This window comes from Chenopodium album, chromosome 9, assembly GCF_948465745.1.
Source record: "Chenopodium album chromosome 9, dcCheAlbu1.1, whole genome shotgun sequence".
Classification (NCBI taxonomy): domain Eukaryota; kingdom Viridiplantae; phylum Streptophyta; class Magnoliopsida; order Caryophyllales; family Amaranthaceae; genus Chenopodium; species Chenopodium album.
This window is the reverse complement of record NC_137842.1, coordinates 55,047,514-55,071,446: the sequence shown is the minus strand read 5'-3', so window position 1 is coordinate 55,071,446 and position 23,933 is coordinate 55,047,514. Positions and strand designations below refer to the sequence as shown.

Genomic DNA, 23,933 nt, shown 5'->3' with positions numbered 1-23,933 from the left:
CTACTTCTAGCTACAATCCCAAGTCAATGAGGGCATTGCTTGATTTGGCTTGGGGGGGGATCTTGTTTTTGGTAATTCTCTTCCTTTTCTCTATTTATTTGTTTTCTAGTATAGTTTTTGTGCTTTCTTTTATTACCATCCTATATGAAAAATACAAAAAAATTGAAAAATAAAAAAAATATATATAAAAATACGTTCCAATGAATTATAAACCATGTTTCCCTGTGCCCCATACTTGAGAAAATTTGTTTTGATTCTTGGTGTATGATGATGAGCATTGTGGATTTGTTGATCATGATTTGAAGTTTAATTGCTTGGATGCCTTAACATGCGTCAATTTTGTCCAACTACTTGTGAATATAGTGCTTGACTAGTTGATTCGGTTAGGAATGTGTGTTAGTTCCTGGTATGTCAATGAATTTGAGTATTGGTTTGCAACTATGAGTAGTGTTTCATGACTCGTTATTATGCACATGAGGAAGACGAAAGCGTTCATTATTTTAGGTAGCCTTCAGATTAATTTGGATACATTTGTTCCCTTCTTGCTACCCATGTTGTTGCCTTGACTTTTTGTTGTTTATTAGCCACATTACAAGCCATATTTGCCTCATTGGTTATTAGTCCCAAGCTTGGCTTGGGGGAGCTATTAGTGAGTGAGGCGAGGGAGTTTGTAGTGTGCTTATTATTTGCACAATTTGGGTGGGTTTGGAGAAGTTATTTGTTCTTGATCATATTTTGTTTTGATGAGTTTAAAAGTTAAATATTCTTGAAAAAATAAAGTATGATGATATGAAAAAAAAAAGTGAAAAAAAAATAAGTGAACTTCAAGAGAGAAAAAAAATTGTTCAACGTTCAAATGTTCTAGTTGAAGGTTGATCAAAAGAAAGAAAAAAAAAGTGAGTTTCAATGAAAAATCCATGTTTAATGGTTGGAGTTTGTTTCACTCAAGTTCTACATTATTATATTTTTATGAGTGAAATTGTAAGAGTTGGGATTGTTTATATTATTTGGAGTTGTATTTGGTGGATTATTGTTGGGGTTGAGTTGTGTTGGAGATGGTTGGTCATCATTAATTTTTGATCATGGGTTTTATTAGGATTTGGCTCCCTTGATGCATAGCTTTTCTCTCACATATTCCCAAATATATCTTACCCTTTTCCCTAGCCTTACATTACAAGCTTTAAAGACCTTCTGACCTTGTGCATAGAGTTGTGTAGATGTGAAAGTGTTGCTTATCAATGCAAGTTATGATTTGACATATTTCGAGTCGACTAGTAGGTTGAGCGTACATCTTTTCATACACACGAGAGTGTGAGTTGGGAGGGCATTGTTCACATTAAAGGGGTTTGGATGGAGAGCAATCGAGTACATCTCTTACTCACCACATAAATGAGAGTTGAGTGTGTGAGCACTAGTCTTGAATTCTATATGCTCATGTGGTTTGCTCTATTTGATAATTATTGTTGGGGAGGATGAGTGATTGGATGAATGAGATTGATTGATGTTGAAGCATGTTCATTGGATTTTCCTTGAATCGTTTGTACTTGATTTGATTATTGGGGTGAGGCATGTTTTATATGTTCATTGATGAGCTCTTTGCTTAGGGACAAGCAAAGGTTTGTCTTGGGGGAGTTTGATATGTCTATTTTATATAGTGTTTTACCCCGCCCCTTGGTAATAATTAGTAGTGTTTTTGGCTCTTTCGAGCCACTTTTATTACTAATTGGTGTTTTCTAGTGTTTTCGTAGTTTTAGTTAAGTTTTGTAGGAAATTGCACTTTTGGAGCATTTTCCCGGGTTTTCATGGATCAACTACGGAAATTGGAGGAGCACGACCATCTTTGAAGCCCAAGGCCGGTTAGAGCCATCAAGCCAGTGATTAAGGGCTCGGTAATTGGGATACTGAGGTATTTGGACCGAGTGATCAAGACCCTAAGTGGATATCCGGATTGGGCCGAAGAAATAAGCCTAATCGAAGTTTCAAGCCTCGAGGTGAAGCAAGGGCCCGATCGGGCAAGCATGTGCTCGATTGGGCGCAACAGTTTAGCAGGGTACGCGGAGAAAAAGGCGTGCCCGATCGGGCGACCTTTAGCCCGATCAGGCGCGTGTTTCTGGAGCTGCTCCTTAGACGAGCAATTAGTTTCTAATTAGGAGTTGTTTAGAGTTTTGTTTAAGTACGTTTAGGATTATTATTTTCACTTACCTTCTATTTTAGACTTTCTCTCTCTACTTAGAATATTTCCTCTCTCTAGACTTCTCTCAACTTTTACTCTTGTTCTTAACTCAACTTTGTAGTTCCGTCGTTTTCGGTAACGATTTCTTCTTTATTAATTTCAGCAATTTTATTTCTTTATTCTATTATGTCTTCGTTTATTGCTTTGATTAGTTTAGATTTAATTATGCGTGAGTAGATTTCTTTCTAGGGTTTATGGGGATCCATAAATAATATGAAGGGGTAAATTATTGTTGTTAATTGTCAATGCTAGATTATTTTCCTATTGATTGATTTAATGCTCTGTGACTAGATTTGCGTAGATCTTTTATGCATGAGTTTGACAATATTGATTCGAGATTCGAGAGATGAAAATTGATGTTTAGGTCTAGTTTCAATAGGCAGGTTAATTCATAAATGGTTAAGTCGAGATTCGAGAGATGAGATTTAATACTGGTAGATTAATTCTGTGATTGTAATACGTAGCGAAAGCCCTTTATGATCTGATTAATTTATGCATTGATGATTGATTATTATGTTTTACCCTGGAATATTATTTATTGGTGAACCTATGCTCTAGGTCTTTTATTCATTGTTTCTCCTCCTACTTTTATTCTTTATTCCCACTTTTACTCTTAGTAGTTTAGTTTCCCTTCGATAATAATAATTTGTTACTCTATAATCTAGATTATATTAACTAATTAGGAATAAAAAGACTCGTTTCCCTGTGGATTTGACCCTACTTCCCTATCTATTTTAGTTAGTGGTTTTAGGAATTACTTTTGATTAGGTGATACGACTTTAGCCTGTCAGTAATCACAATGACAACAACGTTTACAATCTTCGACCATTCCTTGAGAAGGATAGGTTGACAAGGGATAACTTTTCCAACTGGGAAAGAATTCTAAGGCTTGTTCTGAAATCTGAAGGTAGAGAGGATGTCATTGACACCCCATTGCCAGGACCTCTGCCAGAAAATCCAACTGCGACAGAGATCAAGAAGCACAAGGAAGCTCATGACAGAGCTATACCTATCACTTGCTTAATGATTGCTACCATGGAGCCTAGTGTTCAAAAGCGTTTTGAAGACCAGGATGCCTACTCAATCATGCAAGAACTCAAAGCTTTGTTTAAGAAACAAGCTAGAGTAGAAAGGTATGAGCTTCATCGTGAGATTCTAGATTGTAGGGTGGAGAAGGGAGCCACACTTCATGATCATGTTTTCAAAATGATCGGCCTTATTCAAAGTATGGAGAAACTGGGGCACCCATATAGTGATGATTTGGCAACAGACATCATTCTCCATTCACTACCAGAAAGTTTCAACCAGTTTATCATGAATTTTAACATGACTGCCACTGCAAAGACTATGAATCAATTGCATGCAATGCTGGTTAGTGCTGAGAAACAAATTCCTAAGGAACCTAAGAAAGAAGTTCTTATGATTCAAAAGGGAAAGGGGTTCAAGAAGAAGGGTCAAAAGGCTAGTGCCAAGAGCAAGGGCAAGCAAGTTGCCAAGGCTCCTTAAAAGCCTAAGACGACTCCAAAGCCCAAGGCTGCAAGTGAAAGTGAATGCTTTTACTGCAAGAAAAAGGGGCATTGGAAGCGAAATTGCCAGAAATACCTCAACTTCCTCAAGAAGAATGGAGCATCAACATCAGGTATTATGTTATAAACATTTTAACTTTTACTTAGGTATGTGATACAAAGTTGCAATGCTTGACATAGAGATGTTGCCCAGGAACTGCAAACAAGTGAGACTAGCGTGGAAATGGAGCTTGAAGGTGCACTAGAAGTATTTGAGTGGCCAAAGACAGCTTCATAGTTTTAAATTTTGATTAGTTTATCATGATTTTAGAACAATTTCCAGTTTTGATGAGACAATATTTCAGTTTTGTTAAAATACTGATTCGGTTTACTTGGCTTGGACAAGTGTTGATCCATGACCAAGGTAATAAATAGCTTTCATTTTGCTACATATGAGTTAATTTCGTTTTATAACATTGATATAAGTAGATCACAAAAGTAAAATTTAGATGATTCAAAGTACACTTACTTATAACAAGTAAGGATAGGTCACATTAACCATTTGCACATCCAAAGTTATGGATGGACTCTTATTCTTATATGATAATGAATCACTCGAGAATTAGAAGTCATGCTTGATAAGTTAGGATGACCAAGTTGCCTTTTAGTAAAAAGGGTAAAAGAAGCTAAAATGATGCATATGGTTTAAGCAAATATATCGATAATTACTTAATAAAGTAAAGCTTGGAAACATTGAAAAGTTCAAAATTCCAAAATGAAATTTAAAATCAGTTTGAGATAAACAATTTAACACCACAATATGATTGTTGTGATAAATATTTAACTCAAAAGGAATGATCATCTAAAGGGATTTGTTGAATTAATTCACAATCCGGAAACATTACAATTAAAGTGTATGTTTATGAAAAAGAATCCAAATTTGCTTGCCATTGTTCGATCCAAGTTTTGAATGATTTACAAATATCGTTTTGAGGATATACATTACAACAACAATTTCGAATATACTAAACAAGAAACTTAACCAAAGTAGTAGAAAAGATGTCATAAGAGTTATGATTTGGAAATGTTCCAAAAGTTATCTTTTCTAAACACGATTAAGGGTTATGAAATCAATGTAAAATGTTTACCAAGATGACATAATGCACCCTAAATGGGTTTTCTCATGGAAACTAAGAGGTATTATTCCTACAATCGCGTTGAAACAAAGTGTTTGTTGCTCGCAATAGTTTCTTTATAGAAAGAAATGTCTTCCTACAAAGCCAAGTGGGAGTAACGTTAGATCTCAATGAGATTCGAGACGAGCAACAAATGGATGTGGGTAACACTACATTAGAGACGAATGCGCATGAAATCAGCTAATTTGATAAACCATGTGTCGAAGCAAGCTAATTCAACTAGCAAGACTTCTATCGTCCCACTAGAATGAAAGGCTTCAAAGAGTTGAAGAAAATAATTCTATTGTCGCTCATACCTATCGTAGGTTACTTGGGATCGAAACAAACAGTTTGTTGAAATTCTGAGAAAAGGTGGATTTTAAAATTTTCTTATTAGAACGGTTAGAATCCATGCCCTACAAGCACGCTTTGGATAAGTACCAACTCAGGAAATGGCTTAAAGCCATGAAATCCAGTATGGACTCCATGTTTGTAAAAATATGTTAGTCCATAATAGTCTTACAAATAGGGTCAAACCTATTAGTTGGGTAAGCCTATTCAGATTATTCTAGTTATGGATATCAAAATCACCTTCATGAAATGTTCTTGATGGTGAACATGTATATGATACAACCTAAGAATTTTGAAATCCAGAAATTCCTAGAAAGTTTTGCAAACTTCAGAAATTCATTTATGGATTGAAGTAAGCATTAAGGATTTGGAACATTCATTTTGATTAGGCAATCAAACAGTTTGATTTCCTTAGTAGAACGAAAAGGGAATCTTGTAGAGACAAGAAGTTTAGTGGGAGTAATTGGTCTTCTTAGTCTAGTATGTAGGTGACATACAGTTCATATGAGATGATATATCAATGCTTGAATAAGTCAAGCAGTGGTTAGAAAGATTGTTTCTATATGAGAGACTTAGGAGATGTTGAGTACATATTGGGAATCAAAATCCACATAGTGAATCTTGAAGAATGATTGGAATGAATCAAGAAACTTATATTGATAAGGTTCTTGACAAGTTCAAGATGTAAGATTCTAAGATAGGATGTCTTCCCATGTTTCATGGAACTACGCTCAGTAAAACTTAGTGCCTTCAAAAGCTAATAGATTTGAGTTAGTTGTATGGATAGTGTGCCTTATGCTTTTGCAAAAAGTTCATTATATGTGCCATGAAATGTACAAAGCAAGTTGTTACATATGACTTGTGACAAGTTTCAAGCAAATTCAGAATAAGCATACGGAGAATTACCAAGAATAGATCCTTGAGTACTTGAGAAGCGGCACTAAAAGGAATTCTTCTAGCTACAGTGTTAAAAGGTAATTTAAGAAATTTGTCAAAAGGTTATACGAATGCAAGTTTTCCAAACAGGCAAGATGATTTTAGATGGTGATCTAAATGCATATTTGTGTCTGGATGGAGAAGGACAGTGAGCTTGAAGAGTTCAAAGCAGAGCATTGTTGCATACTCAATGTCAGAATATGTGTATTAAACTATAGTAAGATAGTTAGAGAGGAAGTTCGGATTAAGATGTCATGTGAATAACAGGTCACCTTTGCCCAAGAACAAAGGAGCCAGAGTCACATCACAAATCCAAACAAAAGGATATGAGATATCACCTCAATTATGAGATCATTGACCAGCGGAAGGTCATGTTCTGCAAAGTTTTATTATGAGTGATAAATCACTAAACCCCTTCCATGGACTAAGGTATGAGAGTCATATTAAAGTCTTAGGATTGAAGCAAGTTATGTAATTTAAGTTGTGTATGTTTTGAGAAAACATATTACATGAGAAATGCATCAATTTGCAGAATTATGTTTAAAATAGAAATTATTATTTCTCTTATTTAATTATGATTTTGGAAATTAAATAAAATGTCCAAAATAATTATGAATTGATGGGCTCATCAGGTTGATGACCTGGTGAATTGAAACCCCACAGGTGAACAAAATTCATATATTATTTAAGTTCCTAGTTCGAGATCATTAAAGTGGACATAAATGATTTCAATAAATGGACTAGCATGTAAGATTGATTGGATAGCGCAATTTCATGGGCTATAGGGGCATAGTGATGCTCGATCAATCACTTGGATATGCATGAATGATGCATGATCGAACTATTGACCTACTTTGAAGTTCAAGTATAGAGCTTCCGTATATATTAGTGGATTCCTTTGACATGAGTGGAACATTGATTTCATTCAATGGATGTTGTGACTGTGGTACACTCAAACGTCTAGCCGTAATTGGAGATTATAAAAGGGGTTTCCTGGTTATTTCAGAAGTTGAGTGGGAGGCTTGTTACCACAAGATTGGATAGAGTATACCTATTAAATTAGCAAATGTGTCATGACCGCTTGAAGAGGGAGAATTCATAAAATACGTGGCCGCGTTCAAATGCATTACACAGTAATCATTTGGTTTTGTAATTCTAACTCAGATTTCAAGAAACGATTTGTAGATTAATATGATCTCGACATGTGATGCAATCATATTATCAAATCGACACATATATTGACTTAAGGAATTTGAATATTGCACCCTTGTCTCAGACAAGTGGGAGATTGAAGGAGTTATGTCTTCGTCGTGTGCAATTACTAGATATATAAATGGATCAAATTATGGAGATAATTAAGTTCGTACATTTGGGTCGTCATTTTGCCATAGCTAGAGGTACTAACGATCTTTGGACTAGTAAAAAGCCCAAATCCCAATTGGACGGATCCTATAAGGTCATACAAAGGGGCTAAATCGAGCATTAGAGGACGAGGCCCATCATGGGCCTCATCACTCTAGGTGGTCGGCCATGTAGAGGATTAGAAGGAGTTTTGGGCTTCGTGCCCTAGTCTAATTATAATGAGGTTATAAATAGACTAGGTGCCTAGGTTTGCATGTAAGCAATTAACTGATCAATATGATCAAACCCTAATTAGCAAACACGAAACCCAACCCCTCTCAAAGTCCTCTCTCACACGGCTCTCTCCTACTCCTCGACGCCGGTGGTGTCTCGTGGTGGTGGTGGTTCGTGCGGTGGTCGGTTGTCCGAAAAGGTGGTGATCACGGTTTTCCTCAATCACTCGACCAATCTAGTATTGGTGGACAGCTCGTTCGAATCTCGTGGACTAAGTAGAGGAGCAACGCTTGGGGCTCTATTCTCTCCCTGATTTTCCTGTCGAATAGCTTCGTAGAATTCACGCATCAAAGGTATGATTATGTGTCTTGTGTGTTATGCATATGATCTTGGGATTGGTATTTGATTGAATATGATTCATGTTTTTCCGCTGCGTAGTACCTATAAACTCCTACATCTCCTTCCTTGAGTCATCAACATGTTTCCCCACATACCTTGATGACAAATGATCCAACTCCCATCCAACAAGATCCTTCCCTCCTAGTTAATCCCATAGCTTCAGAGTTTTCCTATCCGTCGGTCCAAATTAGTCATCCAATTGGCTTGCCTCATTTGAATGGTAATCCCGCTTGGGATGTTCGGTTTTCAGTGCGGTCCCTATCATCGAATCATTCAGCCTCTTTATGTCGCTATCCATCTCTAGGCTTACGGAATTAGGTAGCAGAATGCACGTTTCTAACCGTTTCTTATTTTGCAGGATTAAGGTATTTTGCTGGATTAAGGTATGCGAAAGAAGATGTTTTTTTATGTAGCTTTCTGTTTATTTGGTTTCCTGTCACTTAGGGCTTGTTTGGCATTGTTTTTTTTTTTCAATTTTTTTTTTTTAAACTAAAAACCAAAAACAGGAAACAAGAAAAAGGTGTTTCCACTTTTTGGTTGTCAATTTTCAAAATTATCATAATTTTAATAAATTTGACTAATTTTTTTATTCATTACATGATATATATCATATGATGTAAAAAAAAAAAACAAAAAACAGAAAACTACAGTGATGCCAAACGAACCCTTAATTTGTTGGTTTTTGGTTGTAAGAATTTTTTCGTTACATGGATCTTTTGTAAATAAAAAAATAAATAAATAAATAAATAACCTACTCAAATTCATATTCACTCGCAATTCCTGCAATAAAGAATTAATTACAAGATACTGTTAAAACCTAGATATAGCAACACTGCCACCAATGCCTTTTTCGAATCAAATATCTAACCATAATCTTTTTTTTTTATAGCAAATATCTAACAAAATTCTAATCAAGGGTTATAACCAAAATTCTTGTAAACAAGCTAAATCCTCCTATCTTCAAAACACACACACACACACACACACACACACACACACACACACACACAAAAAGCTAAATTTTCCTACTCAATTATCAAAATTAAGTTTGAAAAAAAATATATCAACGAAACTAGAATGTGAAATTGATATTCGATGCTAAAAAAATGTAACCAGAGAATCTCTTTCAATAGGTACGGAGGAAAATTAAGGTAGATAAGGGTTAATAAGTTCAGACAAGTTCTGATAAGATAAGTTCAGGAAAAAAAGTTTAGATAAGTCGTGATTAGTGTTAATCAACGCTACCCAAGTTTCATTTATAACTAAAAGAGTAACTAATAAAGGCTAATAGTTAAGTTCAGATAAGATTAGATAAGTTCATATTAATTCAGATAAGTTCAGATTAGTTCAGATAAGATCAGATTAGTTTAGATAAGTTCAGATGAAATACGATAAGTAAAAATCAGGTGAATAGAATGCACCCCGACCTAAAACAAATCTAGTCTTGGGATTCAAGGAATCGAAGAAAAAGAAACGACTGATTTGATTTTGTGGGTTTGGGTATATTTATACTCTGTACTAAACCCAAACTTTATATGGATGGAGTATGAATCTACTCTTTACGTATGTACTTTATATCTTTCCCCACAAAATACACATATATTCAAAAAATCATTTAAATGCCTCATTTTGCAAGAAAAAACCTTTTAAACGATTCTTTGCTACAAAAAACCACCACGATCACTTTTTTTGTTTAATGAAACCTCATCCCTCTTTTCCGGCATTGACTCCAAATTCAGGCGTTGACTCCAAATTTTCCCTACTTGCAACCATTTTTAGGCGTTTTTCCCTCTTTTGTTTTTCTCCCTAATTTCCCACCCCCTATTTATACTTTTTTCCTCTTTTGGCATATCAACATAGTCCTTCTCTGAGAGTCCCATGATTCCATGAGCAAAGCAAAAGTAAGGAAGACGCTCATACTATATTTCACCTTCACTTTGTTACCACTCTTTTCTTTCATCCATTGATAACGTCGAAGGGCTGGGGTTTATGAACATCAATCATCATTTGAACTCGACGATAACGGTTAAGCCCTAGTAAGTCCTCCTCTAATTCCATCAGTTCTCCAAGATTAACAGTTAGGGTTTTTAAATCATCATTTGATCTGCAATTAAAAGGCAAATTACAGACCCTATTCCAGAAAAGGGAGTAATTCAATGATATGTTCTCAGGTTGCTTGTCACCATTCACTTCGTTAAGCAATAATAATAGATTGTTTTCCCGACACTACAATCTACCTTTCAAGACTTTCTCCTTATCCTTCCAATGGAAGAATTGAAAAGCATATAGATTTGGTCCGATAACCCTACTTACAATGTTATTCGAAGGTGCCCATACCTTTATCATTGTTCCTTGAAAGCCTCCACGCTATATGGTCCGCTCGACAATAGCTTCCCCACCAACAATAACGTTTCACATCAGTACCTCCTAAGTCCACTAGATGTCCAGATTGTTCTCATCATCTTTTTAGGCAAATAGATGAGCACTTAATTGCTAGGTCGTCGACCATGGTCGAAGATTAGTCGTCAAATACGAAGCTATCGCTTTTCTTTCAAAGGAGATAATCCTTTCTTTTGAGGGAGTTTTTTCTACATATATTTGACTAATTCAGTAAATCTTATTAATTCCTTCAAATATATATATATATATATATATATATAATGGTCAAATTTTTTTTAATGTATAATTTACAAAAACGATTTTATATAAACCGTGTATCAAACAAATTCTAACTAGTAAATGTATTTAGTGATAAAAAATTATGTCTAATACAATGGTCTGAATTGAATTTTTATTCTAATCTAATTTGATTTTTGTTTTGATTCTAAAGTAAATAAAAATAAGGCGAATTAACGGAACGAGGAAACTCGATAAGACATCTCTTTTGGCTTTCATCGGTACCTAACATCGGGTGATCATCTCCCAGTTTCCAGATCTGAAGGATTCCCGGCGAGATCTGATTTCCTAATAAGATTAGAAGAAATGACGGCTGTTTCTGTTCATAAGTTTGCTCAGTGTATCACTTGTCATGTCTGGAGTCCTGACCATTCAAGTACTTTCTCTCTTCATACATTTCTTTTGGATTTTGTTACGTTTTCATTTCAATGTTATTGGTTTTGGGTGAATTTGATCTTAATTTTGCCTGCATTGGTTGTGGATCAAACTATTCTTAATTGGGTTTTTATGATTTTTCATATTCATAAGTGTTAGCAAATTGGGCGTTAAATTTGATTTCATTTCATTTATTTTGATTTGCCCATTTTGTTTATTGGTAATGTAATTGAGTAATTAAACAAAAGATCATATTTTTTGGTGGGGATAAATGAAAATTCTGCAATGTATTTTTAAATTAAAGAGGAGATCAGTGAATTAAAAGGTTTGATAAATAAATTATCATTTCATGAAATATAATTTAAATTTTGAAGGTATCAGCTTTGTAAGCTATTTGGCACCCAGAATCCCAGATGAAATTTGCCCTGAAACCCTTTTAATAAGAGTGAAACAAATGTAATTCTTGGAGAATTTCTGGCATTTGTTCATGGGTTTGATCAAATGCTGATTTGGTTTGTGTTGAAATCTTAGTCCTGTGAGCTATAGCAAGTGTATTATCATCTTTTGGAGGGTAGATTCTGGCTTTTGTGTAAAGTGTTGTTTTAACTCGAAGCCTTATTTACTGTTAAATTATACCTGTTCAATTGCTGACTATGCTTGCTTCGGGGATCAGATTTAGGTGTAGGTGGTGTTTTTCTCTATTGTCTAGCCTATTGACTGGGCTGAGTAGAATTACTCAACACGAGTAGGAGCTAGTGACCTACACAAGGAACTGATTTGCAGACTGTTTAAGAGAGAGCTAAAACATTGGCTGTCACAGAAGAGGGAATTGTTACATTTGTTCTACTTTTTGGGTTTATGACCTTTATGTCCTCTCCAGTGGCGGATCTAGGATTTTCGTACCTGTGAGTCACCATGTGAAACCACCTTTACCTACCACCACTGCCCACCCTAGAATCTCACCCATACATCGCAAGAACCACAATAAGACACCACAAAAGTCACCCCTTAACAAAATTTTCGAGAATTCAAACATGAAATTCCAACAAAGTTAAACCCAAAAAATCAACAAATCATACCCAAAAATCAAACAATTTCACCTCGAAAATCTTCCAATCGAAAATCAAACCTAAAAATTAATGAAAATCAAACCACAAATTTACCCAAATATAACACAAAAATCAATTAATCAAACCCAAAAATTACTATAAAATCATACCCAAATCTCAAAGAAAAACAAAATCAAACCCAGAAATTAACGAAAATCAAACCCTCTAAAACAAACCTAGCCAAAAACAAACAAAAATCAACAAAAACCGAAATGAAAATCAACAATAATCAAAACCAAAAATCAACCAAAACACGAAACCATACCTCAAACCTCTAATGACTTCAAATTTCACGGCCAAATTAACGAAAATCAAACCCACTAAAACAAACCAAGCAAAAAACAAACAACAAAAATCAACAAAAACCAAAACGAAAATCAACAATAATCGAAACCAAAAATCAACCAAAACACGAAACCATACCTCAAAGGCTCAAACCTCTAATGACTTCGAATTTCACCACGAATTTGGTATAATAATGCCAAATTTGACCATGAAAACTCTAGATCTAGACTTTTCATGGCCAAATTCGACATTAAAAACCATTATAAATTTACTAACACCACCACCTAAACATACATCCAAAAATTTCCGAGACAAATAAATAGAGGAAATTGAAGGAAAAGAGGAAAGAGAAGGAGAAAAGAAGAAGAAAGAGAATGAGAAGCGTGAGGAAATAGAAAGGAAAGAGAAGTGAGAGAAGAGAGAGAAAGGAAAGAGAAGGAGAAGCTGTGGAGCGGTGCATCAAAGTACTACGTATTAGGGTTAGGGAGAGTTCTTATATTATTTATTTATTTATTTTTAAATAAACTTAATTTTTTTTTTCCCCACTGCTGAGTCACGTGCATCAGTAGGCACATGAATAGCTCCGCCACTGGTCCTCTCTTGGGAATGACCCATTGACCCTTTATACTAGAACAGCTAAACTCTTGGTGACAATTGTATTAAGCTTTATGAAAATTTAGGACTATGATTCTAGTAACTTGCTTCAATACTGTACCACTTGTTTTTTTCTGTGAGTGCTTCATCAACTGTCCAGTCAACTATTCCATCTATGACACCAACATGAAACACCTCTAAATTCTGTGTCATTTGAGCTTACAAAAAAAAGAAGGTTTTTGGTAAGGTGTGTTGTTCTTGCTTCTTCTTTATGTCCCAACTGGTAGTCGAGAGTAGTGGTGATTCCACTGAGAAGGGCTAGCTTATTTTACTTTTAAAGCAGCTTGTCAATTTCCACTACCATAGTGATAATGGTTCTCTGCGATTTTCCTTAAATGTATTCCTGGCTAGGCAATTGATCTTTTTTTTTTTGTTTGTTATTATGTGGATAAAATATCTTAGTGCTTGTTTGGTTGACGTATGAATACATGATTAGTTGAGTACCCTAGGAAAAAAATATATGTTGACGTATGAATACATGATTAGTTGAGTACCCTAGGAAAAAATATAGGAAAAAAATATAAGCAATTACGTAGGAAGTGGAACTTTTGAGGAGTGTTACTTCATGTGTCAACTAAATCGAGGAAGTTGCTGGCTGATCTCCCTCTAGGTAAGTGGAACTACATTGTGAAATAGAACTTTATATGAAGGTTAAACTTCCTATATGTAATTAAACAGCAACTTAATGTAAAGCCTACATTTGAGCAGCTGTTTTTCCAAATGTCCTTTGTTAGTCTAGGTGAGCCACACTAATTGCAAGGGTTAGGGTTTAGGTTGGAATTTTCATACAACCTTGTAATTTTATGACTTTTGATAACCATTAGTCAATCAAGTACTATTATTTGCTTTATAGTTTACCATTTGTATTATATCCAATTCATTGTCTGTTTGCCAGCTTTTAAATAAAGACTAGTGTGTAGCCCGGGCGATGCGCCGGGTTGCTAGTTTGTACTTGTTTTGTTTGCTAATCAAGTTCGATTGTTTTGATAGTAAGAGTTGTTGGTTTCGAGTTTAAGTCTTGCTATAAACATTTTTTAGCTGTCAAACTCAATCATTACATACTATAAACAAATAATATAATTAGACACAAATTAACTTGCCTAAGTTAAGTAAAATTTTGTTGGATAAATAAACATAATCAGTAAATGGCTAAGATGGTAAGACTTGTAACTAATGACTCAAGTCTTGTTATAAGCATTTTTTAGATGCAACCTAATACATGTTGTGAAGGTGACATGTCATGTTTATAGTGACTTGTGGCACTTATTGCTGACATATCGAGCTTAAAAAAGGTGACACGTGGAACATATTCTGTTTTAGGAACGCTTTTTAATATATAAGTATAGAAGTATAGATATAGATGTTTTCTGTGATGCACGAGAGCAATTGTGTAGTAGGTCCATATAAACACTGTCATTTAGCTCATAGTCACTGCTGGGAGGGGAGGGGGGCTCTAGACAAAAGTTGCAATAGTTGCATGCCTAAATGGCTTCTCCTGAGATATTTGTATAGTTAAGAACTTTGTTAGGGAAAGCTGAAACACTGAAGATTTATACTCACTCAATTCACAGAAAGCTGATAAATGCACTTTATAATCCCTTGGATCCAATAAATATCTACTTTTTAAATGGTTTATCGCAGAATCTTTTACTCTTATAGTGCAAGTGACCTTCACATTTCCATGTCCCCAGACTGAGAACTTGGCACCTTTTATAGGGATATAGAGGATACTGCTGAATAGGCTTGTGCTGTATTAATAGTTCCATTGATCCACAATCGTGTTATATACAAGCTCTATTATGTTGCTGCCTCTTATAATTCCATTGTTTTTTTTTTTATACAACCAAGTAAGAGCAAATTTTTTTTTTTTTTTTTTTTTTTTTTTTTTCTCCTAGTGATTGCTGTATGCCCAAATACTGAAGAAGTCCACATATATCAATCATCGGCCGACAAATGGGAAAAAATACATGTCCTTCAAAAGGTATGATGATGTAGGGCTTTTTTTCCCCTATGGAATTGATATTCTCATTTTATGTTTAGTTCTGTACTTCTGTCATGTCCTTAAAAAGGTATGATGATGTAGGGTTCTTTTTTTTCTTTTGTTTTTTTTTTCCCAGTGGAATTGGTGTTGATATTCTCATTGTATGTTTAGTTCTGTGACTTCTGTCTTGCAGAATTAATAGGTTAATTTTGGAACAAATTTTCCACTTGTTGATTTAGTATTTGATGAGGGACATGGAGTGCCATATAAAACTGTTGCAAATACATGTTTTGGTGTTGATTTTATTAGGACTTCAAGTTTTCTAAGTTTTGATGGAACTTATTTGTCCATGTTTTTGTTCCTTTTTTTCAAAAAAACAAAAAAAAAACAAAATCATTGTGCGCTGGTTCTTCTTTAAAATATTTACTGAACTAATGAAGAATCATCTAGAACTATCACTGTATGCAAATTTTCTGTTGGATGTAGTGGATGGCAATTAATTTTAAAAGTAAAGATGTCCTTCGATGGTGAAATTAAATATGAATAAATGAAATGAGTTTTGAAATTCAAAATTGGCTCATAATAATTTCTGAATTGGTTACTCGGCAGTGTTTAGCTGACTTAATTTTGAAATTGTCATGTTTTCTTTTGTTGTAGCATGATCAAGTTGTATGCGGTATAGACTGGAGCTCAAACATGAACAAAATCGTGACTGTTTCTCATGATCGAAATTCGTGAGTTATTTTTGGTCTTGAATGTGGTTTTCACATTCTAATGGAGTTTTCTAAGTGCTTTGATGGCCAAACTAGATTTGCCCTTATGGTTGAGATGAATTCTTTTTGTTTGACATTTTTTTACTTTAATTGCTCTTTATTTTCAGGTATGTTTGGCACCATGAAGGAGGTGAATGGGTTCCAACACTAGTTATTCTAAGACTAAACCGTGCTGCCCTATGTGTGCAATGGAGTCCGAAAGGTATCTTAATTTATCACCTTTTTCCTTTGGTAGTTTAGGGTTTAACCATATTTGAATTGGGCTCAATATTAAGGAATCTAAATAAAACTACTAATAAAAAATTGGCATCTTAATCATACCAATGTAGTCTCTTTTTGAATCTTTAGTTAAGGCTTAAGGGTATTATCAAGGATTCAAGGGTATGGGAAAGTTTGAAGTTTAGATTACCAAATTTAAAAAATGGCCTTTTTTTTTGTAGGGGGTTGGGAGGGGGGGGGGGGGGGGGGGGGGGTGGTTAACTCAAGAAAGTAATGTAACTATAATTCGTGTATGCATGTTATTAATTCTTGTTTCACTATCCGTGATCATTAACCAAGATAGTATTCTTTGTGGATGATCACATGTCATTAATTTTTGGTTTATGCATTTTATCCTTTTGAAAATATGGCCATGATTTTGTTTTTACTGTTGTTGCAATTAGTGGTTATTATATTTCATCCATATGACATTATACATGTTTCCTTGAGTGTGCATGCCTTAAGTCTATGCAAACAAATCTATAGTTTTCATTAAGCAAGTAGTATTTTTGGCTTTCAATCCCTTCTTAGATCCTATCTATGTCCTCTGGCATAACCTAAGTATCTTTCATGTCTCAAACATATCAACTTTTCCAATCATTACTTTTAACTATAATTTTTAACCTAGGCAAGTAAAAATAAGGTGAAGAGGAACACACTTTAGCTAGGCTTTGTGTTTGATTTTATCAAATTTCTATATTACTTTGGACAGATATGAAATATGTCCTCAATGAATAGACAAGTTTTTTATTTATTTATTCGACTACCTTTGATCATATATTTTTGCATGTGGACTTTAATGGCCTTTTCCATGTATCTCCGTTTATGGTATCTTTATCTCATGGATTATCCCTATAGGAGACGCACATTCTTAAAGAGGACATCCCAAACTTGTATAAATTTACATACTCTTGTTTCAGAAAACAAGTTTGCTGTTGGTAGTGGAGCTAAGACAGTTTGCATATGCTACTACGAGCAAGAAAACAACTGGTAAGTAAATGGCATGTAGCGATCCACTAGGACCTATTTTTGCTTTCTTATTCATTTGTGGCTATGATGAGCCCAGTTTTCCTGTGGGGTTTTCTTATCTCTGAATTTCTCGCACCAATGTGTTTTATATAAATACTTGCTGACAGTTTTTGTTTGCCTCAGTTGGAGTTGAAAATATTAAGGTCTAAACAATTTTTATAGGCTGTTGATGGCTTTAATTATCACTGGATATGGATTTTTGTAGTGTTCCATGTGTGGCAAGGAATGGAAATGAACTTGTCACAAAAAAAAAAAAAAAAAAAAAAAAAAAAAATAATAATAATAATAATAAAATAAATAAAATAATAATGGGGAAAGGAAATGAAACAATTTAGAAATTTTAGATGGTAAATTACAAATAAGTTAGTGATCTCACTTGTGATTATAACAGCTTAGAAATGTTAAGTAACTGTAATCAATAAGTCTTAATTTTGCTATATACAAATTTTCCTATGTAAATTCCAATAAATTATCATATTCTGCTTGGCTATGTATGGTGATTGGTGAATCTCAAATCTTAATGCTCAATTAGCAGTTGAGATTTGGGAAGATGGATTTATATGCTATACCTCTCTGTGACATCACCTGGAAGCAGGATAGTAGAAGTTAGATAGAGAAAGAACCAGCATGCATATCTTGAATTTTTAACTCTTTTACATTTGAAATTACTTGGTTGTCAAATAAGACGGTTTGATATGCTCCTTTTTTGAACTCTACTGCTTCAAATGTTTACATTCTGAAATGGGGCAGAAATTGAGTGACAGTAAATTAAGCATTTGTGGAAAAAAAATTCTACACTATTGCCCTTGGGGTGCGGAAGGGTAGTAGGACTTGATCATGTATCTTAGTAGATTTTTTGCATGCCAAACATTAAAAATTGGTTAATTTTCCAATTTTTACTTTTGAAAGGTGGTTACCAATTCTATTATGTTATTTCTATTTGGATTGTTTGTGTTGACAAGGCAAAGAAAAGCATGTATATTTGTTCTATTTGTTACATTCAAGTAGCTTGATCTTTTGTATGTTTGGCTGCCATGGCTGGATCCATCAATGATAAGTGCTGTCTTATATACTGCTCAGGTGGGTCAGTAAACTTATAAGGAAAAAGCACAACTCTTCTGTGACAAGTGTTGCCTGGCATCCCAATAATGTGAGGTTTTTTTTTTTTCGATCCTCTTTGTGCTTTATTATATGTTAGTGGCTGCTATCACCTTTCTTATTGCAAATTGCTGAAATTCTACTGCTGTAATTTCTGGGTTTCCCTGTTATGTTCTCGTTAGTTACCTACTTTACCTCTGCATGACATGTGTAATCAAGTGCTATGGTTATCTTATTTCTATATTTTGTGTTGCACTTATTGGCAAGAGTAATAAAAACAGAGCTGGCTACAAATCTTCAGTAATTTTCCAATTTAATATCCTGTGGACTGAGGCTATAGCCAGATTTATCTTTATAACCACTACGCTCTATATTCAGCATCTTGTCTGCAACATATTCTTGTTCTGTTCAGTTTGTGTGCTAGTTAGCCTAGATCTTTTTATAAATAATTCATAATTAGAAGAGCTGCAAATTTTCAAAGTTAATATAGGTTCTACATTGAGTACACTGCCTTCTCTGTGACTTGATGATGGAGATATGTAGTAACAAGGAAGATATCGGTGTTCTTGTACCAAAATGGGAGAGGATATTTAAAGGAAGAAGAGAGCTAATGGAATTAGGGGACTCTACAGAAAGAAGAAAATGGGACAGTTTAGAGGAAGAAAATAGAGAATAGAAGATCCTTAAAAGGGGGGAAATTTCTATGGTATTACCTTAGAAATAAGGCTTTTATTTTATTTTTTTAAGAGTTTGAAATAGAGAATGATGACAAAGGTCATTGTAGCATTAGAGTAATTAGACTCATTTTACTACTCTGAAGTAAAAATATTATCACAATAAGTTTATTGAGATCCCCCGGAGACACCCATCCCCTAAGCTGTGAAATAAAAGAAATCTTCTGAGCTTTTTAACTCTGAAGTAGTTTGTTACATCTGACAAGTCATTTCCTATTTGCTAATTTTATAATAGATTCTTTTGGCAACAACGTCAACAGATGGAAAATGCAGAATATTTTCCACTTTTATCAAGGGTGTTGATACAAGGTATTACCATGCTTATTGACTTAATAAAAATATCTACCTGTACCTTTCTTCATTTCTTGTTGTATTGTTTTCAGGAATTCTGAAGCTGGCTCTTCATCTGATACAAAATTTGGAGAGGTCCTTGATCTATTCTTCTATTTTTTTTTTATTAATTTTTTCCCCTAATTGTGTTCTCTGTCATTATTTAATTCTGTTGCTTTTGCAATTACAATATATTTCTTGACCATGGATTCTGACACTGTTCAATACTGGAGTAGAATACTGAAATATGGACTAATTTGAGATGATATAGTGATGTGAAGAGTAGTCTCTGAGTTAAGCTGACATAAGCAGACAGATTTAGTGATGCTGAACTTAAGGGAAAGATGTTTTTAAAATAACATTAAATTGGAATTACAGAAGATTGAAGATAAATGTCAAGTATTCAATGACTTGACGCTCTCTCAAAGCTAACTAATAAAGCTAAAATAACAACTCAATATTTTCCATGGATTTTTCTTTCCTACTCTCATTGAGTAATTCTGATTCCTCCCCCTCTAACTAACCTGCTATCTTTCTTCTCAAGATACTACAAATAAAATTATGTAGGCATACCTATAATTTTCTTCCCATAGACTGGTTATTACAGAGTTTTCTTTATTGTTATACACCTTAATCGTGAGGCAAAGGCCTCAACACCCTGAACTGTTGCTCGGGTGCACCCAGCACCCCGAACTTCGACTAGTAGTTGGCTCACCATCAACTATGAACTGGGGTGCAACGCTTGCCATTAATGGGTTTCCAAATTAATGACACACCAGCAACTTTCCAAATAGCAGTATAGAGACATTATTTCCCAATTTCCACGTTATTTGTGAAATATGATCAGTCTCATAGCATGGTTCAAAATGCGGTTTCGGTCGCGTTGATTTGGTAATGGAATTGATGTGTTTATCGTGGATCTTATCGTGATTGTCGCGTATGAATTTAAAATTATATTTATGTTTTAAACTATGTATTTTACAATGATTTTTCTCATAAATTTTAAAAATCTTATATTCTTATACAAATATATTGCTGTATTTCCCGTTTTAGTACTCTGTATTTCTGCTAGTGCTGACAACAGGTATTTCCATATCACTCCTCTTTTTGCAGCAAATTCTACAGCTTGATCTTTCATATTCATGGGCATTTGGTGTAAAGTGGTCTCCTAGTGGCAACACCCTAGCTTATGTTGGTAAGAATTTTTTTAGTAATCACATCTTATTCTAGAAACTCATTTTTCTTAACATGGTCTTTCATTTTTATGTGGATCTTCAGGTCATAACTCAATGATATACTTTGTTGATGATGTTGGTCCGTCACCTTTGGCACAAAGTGTCGCATTCCGCGATTTGCCTCTCCGTGATGTGGGTCAGCATCCTCTCTCATCAACTTCACTAGAAAACTGCTGCTTCATTACTTTTAACTTCAAACTCTTATCTGATTTTATGTGCATTTATCTTGCAGGTCTATTTTGTGTCTGAAAAGATGGTCATAGGTGTGGGATTTGACTGCAATCCTATGGTTTTTGCTGCAGATGAAAGTGGGTTGTGGTAATAATAACTTGCTTGTTTTGCTGGTTTGACAAATTGAATCGATGTGTTATGTTTATGCCTTAATCTAGAGTTTACAATTGAGGTCATGTAATGGATTGCTGTTATAATAATCATACTCTACATAATTTTGTTAGAAGTAGATTTTGTTGCTGGCCTTTGAGTTCCTGTTTCACGAGTGGATTGTAAAATTTAATCTGTATTTTAATATACAAGTGCACATCTTTTTCTTTCTCTTTACATAGATGAACATTTTACTTTGCTCTCTTGCAGGAGCTTTATTAGATTTCTTGGTCAAAAGCAGACAACTCCAACGAATGCAAGGGCTGGTTCTCAGGTACATTCTAGTGCCTATAGTTTTTGGCATGCTAAGATATTTCACAATTTTTCTGTGACTGGGTTTGTCTTTGATACCCACATTGTCTAGTTAGAGCACTTAGAAGGGTAGGAGTTGGGTCTATATTTAAGATTTTTGTCCGTTTTAGGTCTTTACTTATAAGAAGCTTTCATTTCTGTTATGGTATTACTGCATAGCAAGTTAATGTGCACAGCTTGTACTTTAGACAATCAAACCCAGTTATTTGCTAGAAAGATTGCTTTATAGGGTGGGATTTTAAGTTTGGATGGCTTGTTTGGTTACTGACAATTAATATTGGTAAAGAAAATGGATGTATACTGACAATACATGTAAAATCTTTGTGTCCGTGGTAATGCAATTTCATCCCCAAACTTGAATTGTTTACATAATTGCCCATTACCACCCAATACAAATGGTAATGGATAGTAATGAAAATTTGTGAGATATTTTGAGGTGAAATAGCAATACCATGGGAATAGTAATGGATGTTATTTTACAAATATATATATACAAATTCATTTCCATAGCATAATTTATCACGATTTCCAAAGGTTTTATGAGCAGTTATTGTTACAATTTTATACAGCTCAAATTGCTGATGATAGCTTCATGTTTAATGCAAAAATATTACTGTTTCAGATTTCAGGAGCATTTGGAAAACTATATGGTCATTCAAAGTACAACAATGTCAATGATAATGGCAATGATTCTTACTCGAGTGGACGTGCTCATGATAACTGCATTACGTATGGCCTTACCTACCAATTAGATTGTTCTTTTTTTTTTTTTTTTTTTATTTTATTTATAGACTAATCTTTTGCTCGAAGTTATACATATAGGCATATAGCTAATATGGTTGACTTGAATTCAGCTGCATTGTGCCATTGAAAAAGGGAAGAGACTCAAAAGTGACGCGCTTCAGTACTTCAGGTACACAAAGCTTGTTATCTTAAGTTGGTAAATTGTTGTTGAAAGTTTCGAGGTAGATAAGGCTGCTAATGCTTTTTTTTTTTTTACTTACATCTAATTCTAGGACTTGATGGTAAGGTGGTTATTTGGGATTTGGAAGGCCAAGACCTGGCAGACTATTACTGAAACAGACAGAAGATTTTGGGTCTTGTGAGGACGCTAATGAGTTTGGAGCTTATAGAACTATTATCTGTAAATCAGATCTTTTCTCAGTTAAAGAAGCTGATTTCCCAGCAGCTGCATCCAGTGACAGGAACAGAATATCTCTGTAATTGATGCAGATTTCGGGTATATGAGAAGTACGGAGTAGATATAGTTATACTGTTTGAAAGTATATTTGTAGGTCCAAAAGAAAAACATTCTTGTTTTGATGATGCTGTTACTTTTCCTTCATATGAAATACATTCTCGGTATTGTTGTTACTTATCCTTCATATAAAAATATTTTATGTCAAAATTGGTATAAGCCGTGTTATTGCTGCTGTAGTGCAATAAAATCCCTATAGCTGTAGTTGTTTAAGCGTTTTAGGGATATAAACATTGTGACCAAGTCAATCTTCTGTTTTCGCTGTTTGGTAAGAGCGGCTTCAGTTAGTGGAAAGCCTTCAAACTAGCAATTTGGAATCGTAGAGTTGAGCAGCATTTTGAGAGGTTGGCTGATTGGAATTGGAATTGCAATTGACCTTTTTACCCCTTCTCCATACAACCATTGCAAAGAAAGTTGCTCTGTGCTCCACTGCTCCATATTGCATACTTAAATTTTTTGTCAAATAATACTCTGAATTAAATTTTGTTTTAAAAATGACACCTTAATGACATTTCGGTCAAAATGAAGTTTTTAGGAATTGATTTTCATCTTTCCACCAATTTTGGTCACAATGGAGCTTGTGAAAGCCACCCAATGTATAGATAAATCAAATCATTTCTAGTTTTCTACTTTAATTCTACCCTCCCCTCATTCAATGGAGGGTATGGAGGGAAAATGTAAGTCAAACATTGAGAAATTGATTTTTTGGTAGGGATTCGTCAATAAGGTGTATCAAACTATCAATTATATGAACAAGAAAAAAAGAGGGGACAATCATGGGAGAAAACACCCATGAGTCAATTAGGTGTGCCTAGGGGTGTTAACGAGCCGAGCCTACTCGTGAAATATTCGATGCTCGGATCGGTCAAAGCTCGACTCGAGTCTGAGTTCGGCTCGATATCTTAACAAGCCAAGTCTAAGCCACCCATGGCTCGGCTCGAAAGCTCATGAACAAGCTCGAATATTTTTTTATACATAAATAATTTTTTATAAGTTTAGCTAAAATACACACCGTGTGCCAAACCAAAAAATATGGATCACAATGGTGGGCTTTTGTAAAGATGCCCATGGCAAATATGAAAATGCACTAGGAATGTCAATTGGTCTTACATGCATCCTTGTGCATCTAGGATACATGCAACACCATTTCAATAAAGAAGCAGCCTGGTTACTAAACTCGCCCAAATGCCTCAAAACGAAAACTCAACCCAACTCAAACCTTCACTTCCCAAAAGCGACCCACTCCAAATCCATATTATGGTTTTCAATTT

General features: G+C 34.5%; 1 protein-coding gene across 1 annotated transcript; it reads left to right on the top strand.

Annotated features, from left to right (window-relative positions):
- The first annotated feature begins 10,982 nt into the window (after positions 1–10,982).
- LOC145559898 (actin-related protein 2/3 complex subunit 1A-like) lies at positions 10,983–22,814 on the top strand. Its single transcript, XM_081621177.1, has 15 exons — positions 10,983–11,226; positions 15,169–15,254; positions 15,912–15,988; positions 16,135–16,229; positions 17,206–17,275; positions 18,395–18,464; positions 19,382–19,455; positions 19,530–19,572; positions 20,590–20,671; positions 20,755–20,843; positions 20,944–21,029; positions 21,303–21,366; positions 22,027–22,133; positions 22,259–22,317; positions 22,421–22,814. Exons 1-15 carry the CDS (start codon positions 11,157–11,159, stop codon positions 22,480–22,482), a joined length of 1,134 nt encoding a protein of 377 aa, XP_081477303.1. The 5' UTR covers positions 10,983–11,156; the 3' UTR covers positions 22,483–22,814.
- The last annotated feature ends 1,119 nt before the right edge of the window (positions 22,815–23,933 follow it).

Bases quoted from the DNA above. Each gene is read 5' to 3' on its own strand.
- LOC145559898 (XM_081621177.1), top strand. From the start codon at position 11,157: ATGACGGCTGTTTCTGTTCATAAGTTTGCTCAGTGTATCACTTGTCAT. The intron at 15,255-15,911 runs GTATGATGATGT...CTTTTGTTGTAG, and splicing joins AAATACATGTCCTTCAAAAG to CATGATCAAGTTGTATGCGG. The intron at 19,573-20,589 runs GTCCTTGATCTA...CTCTTTTTGCAG, and splicing joins CTGATACAAAATTTGGAGAG to CAAATTCTACAGCTTGATCT.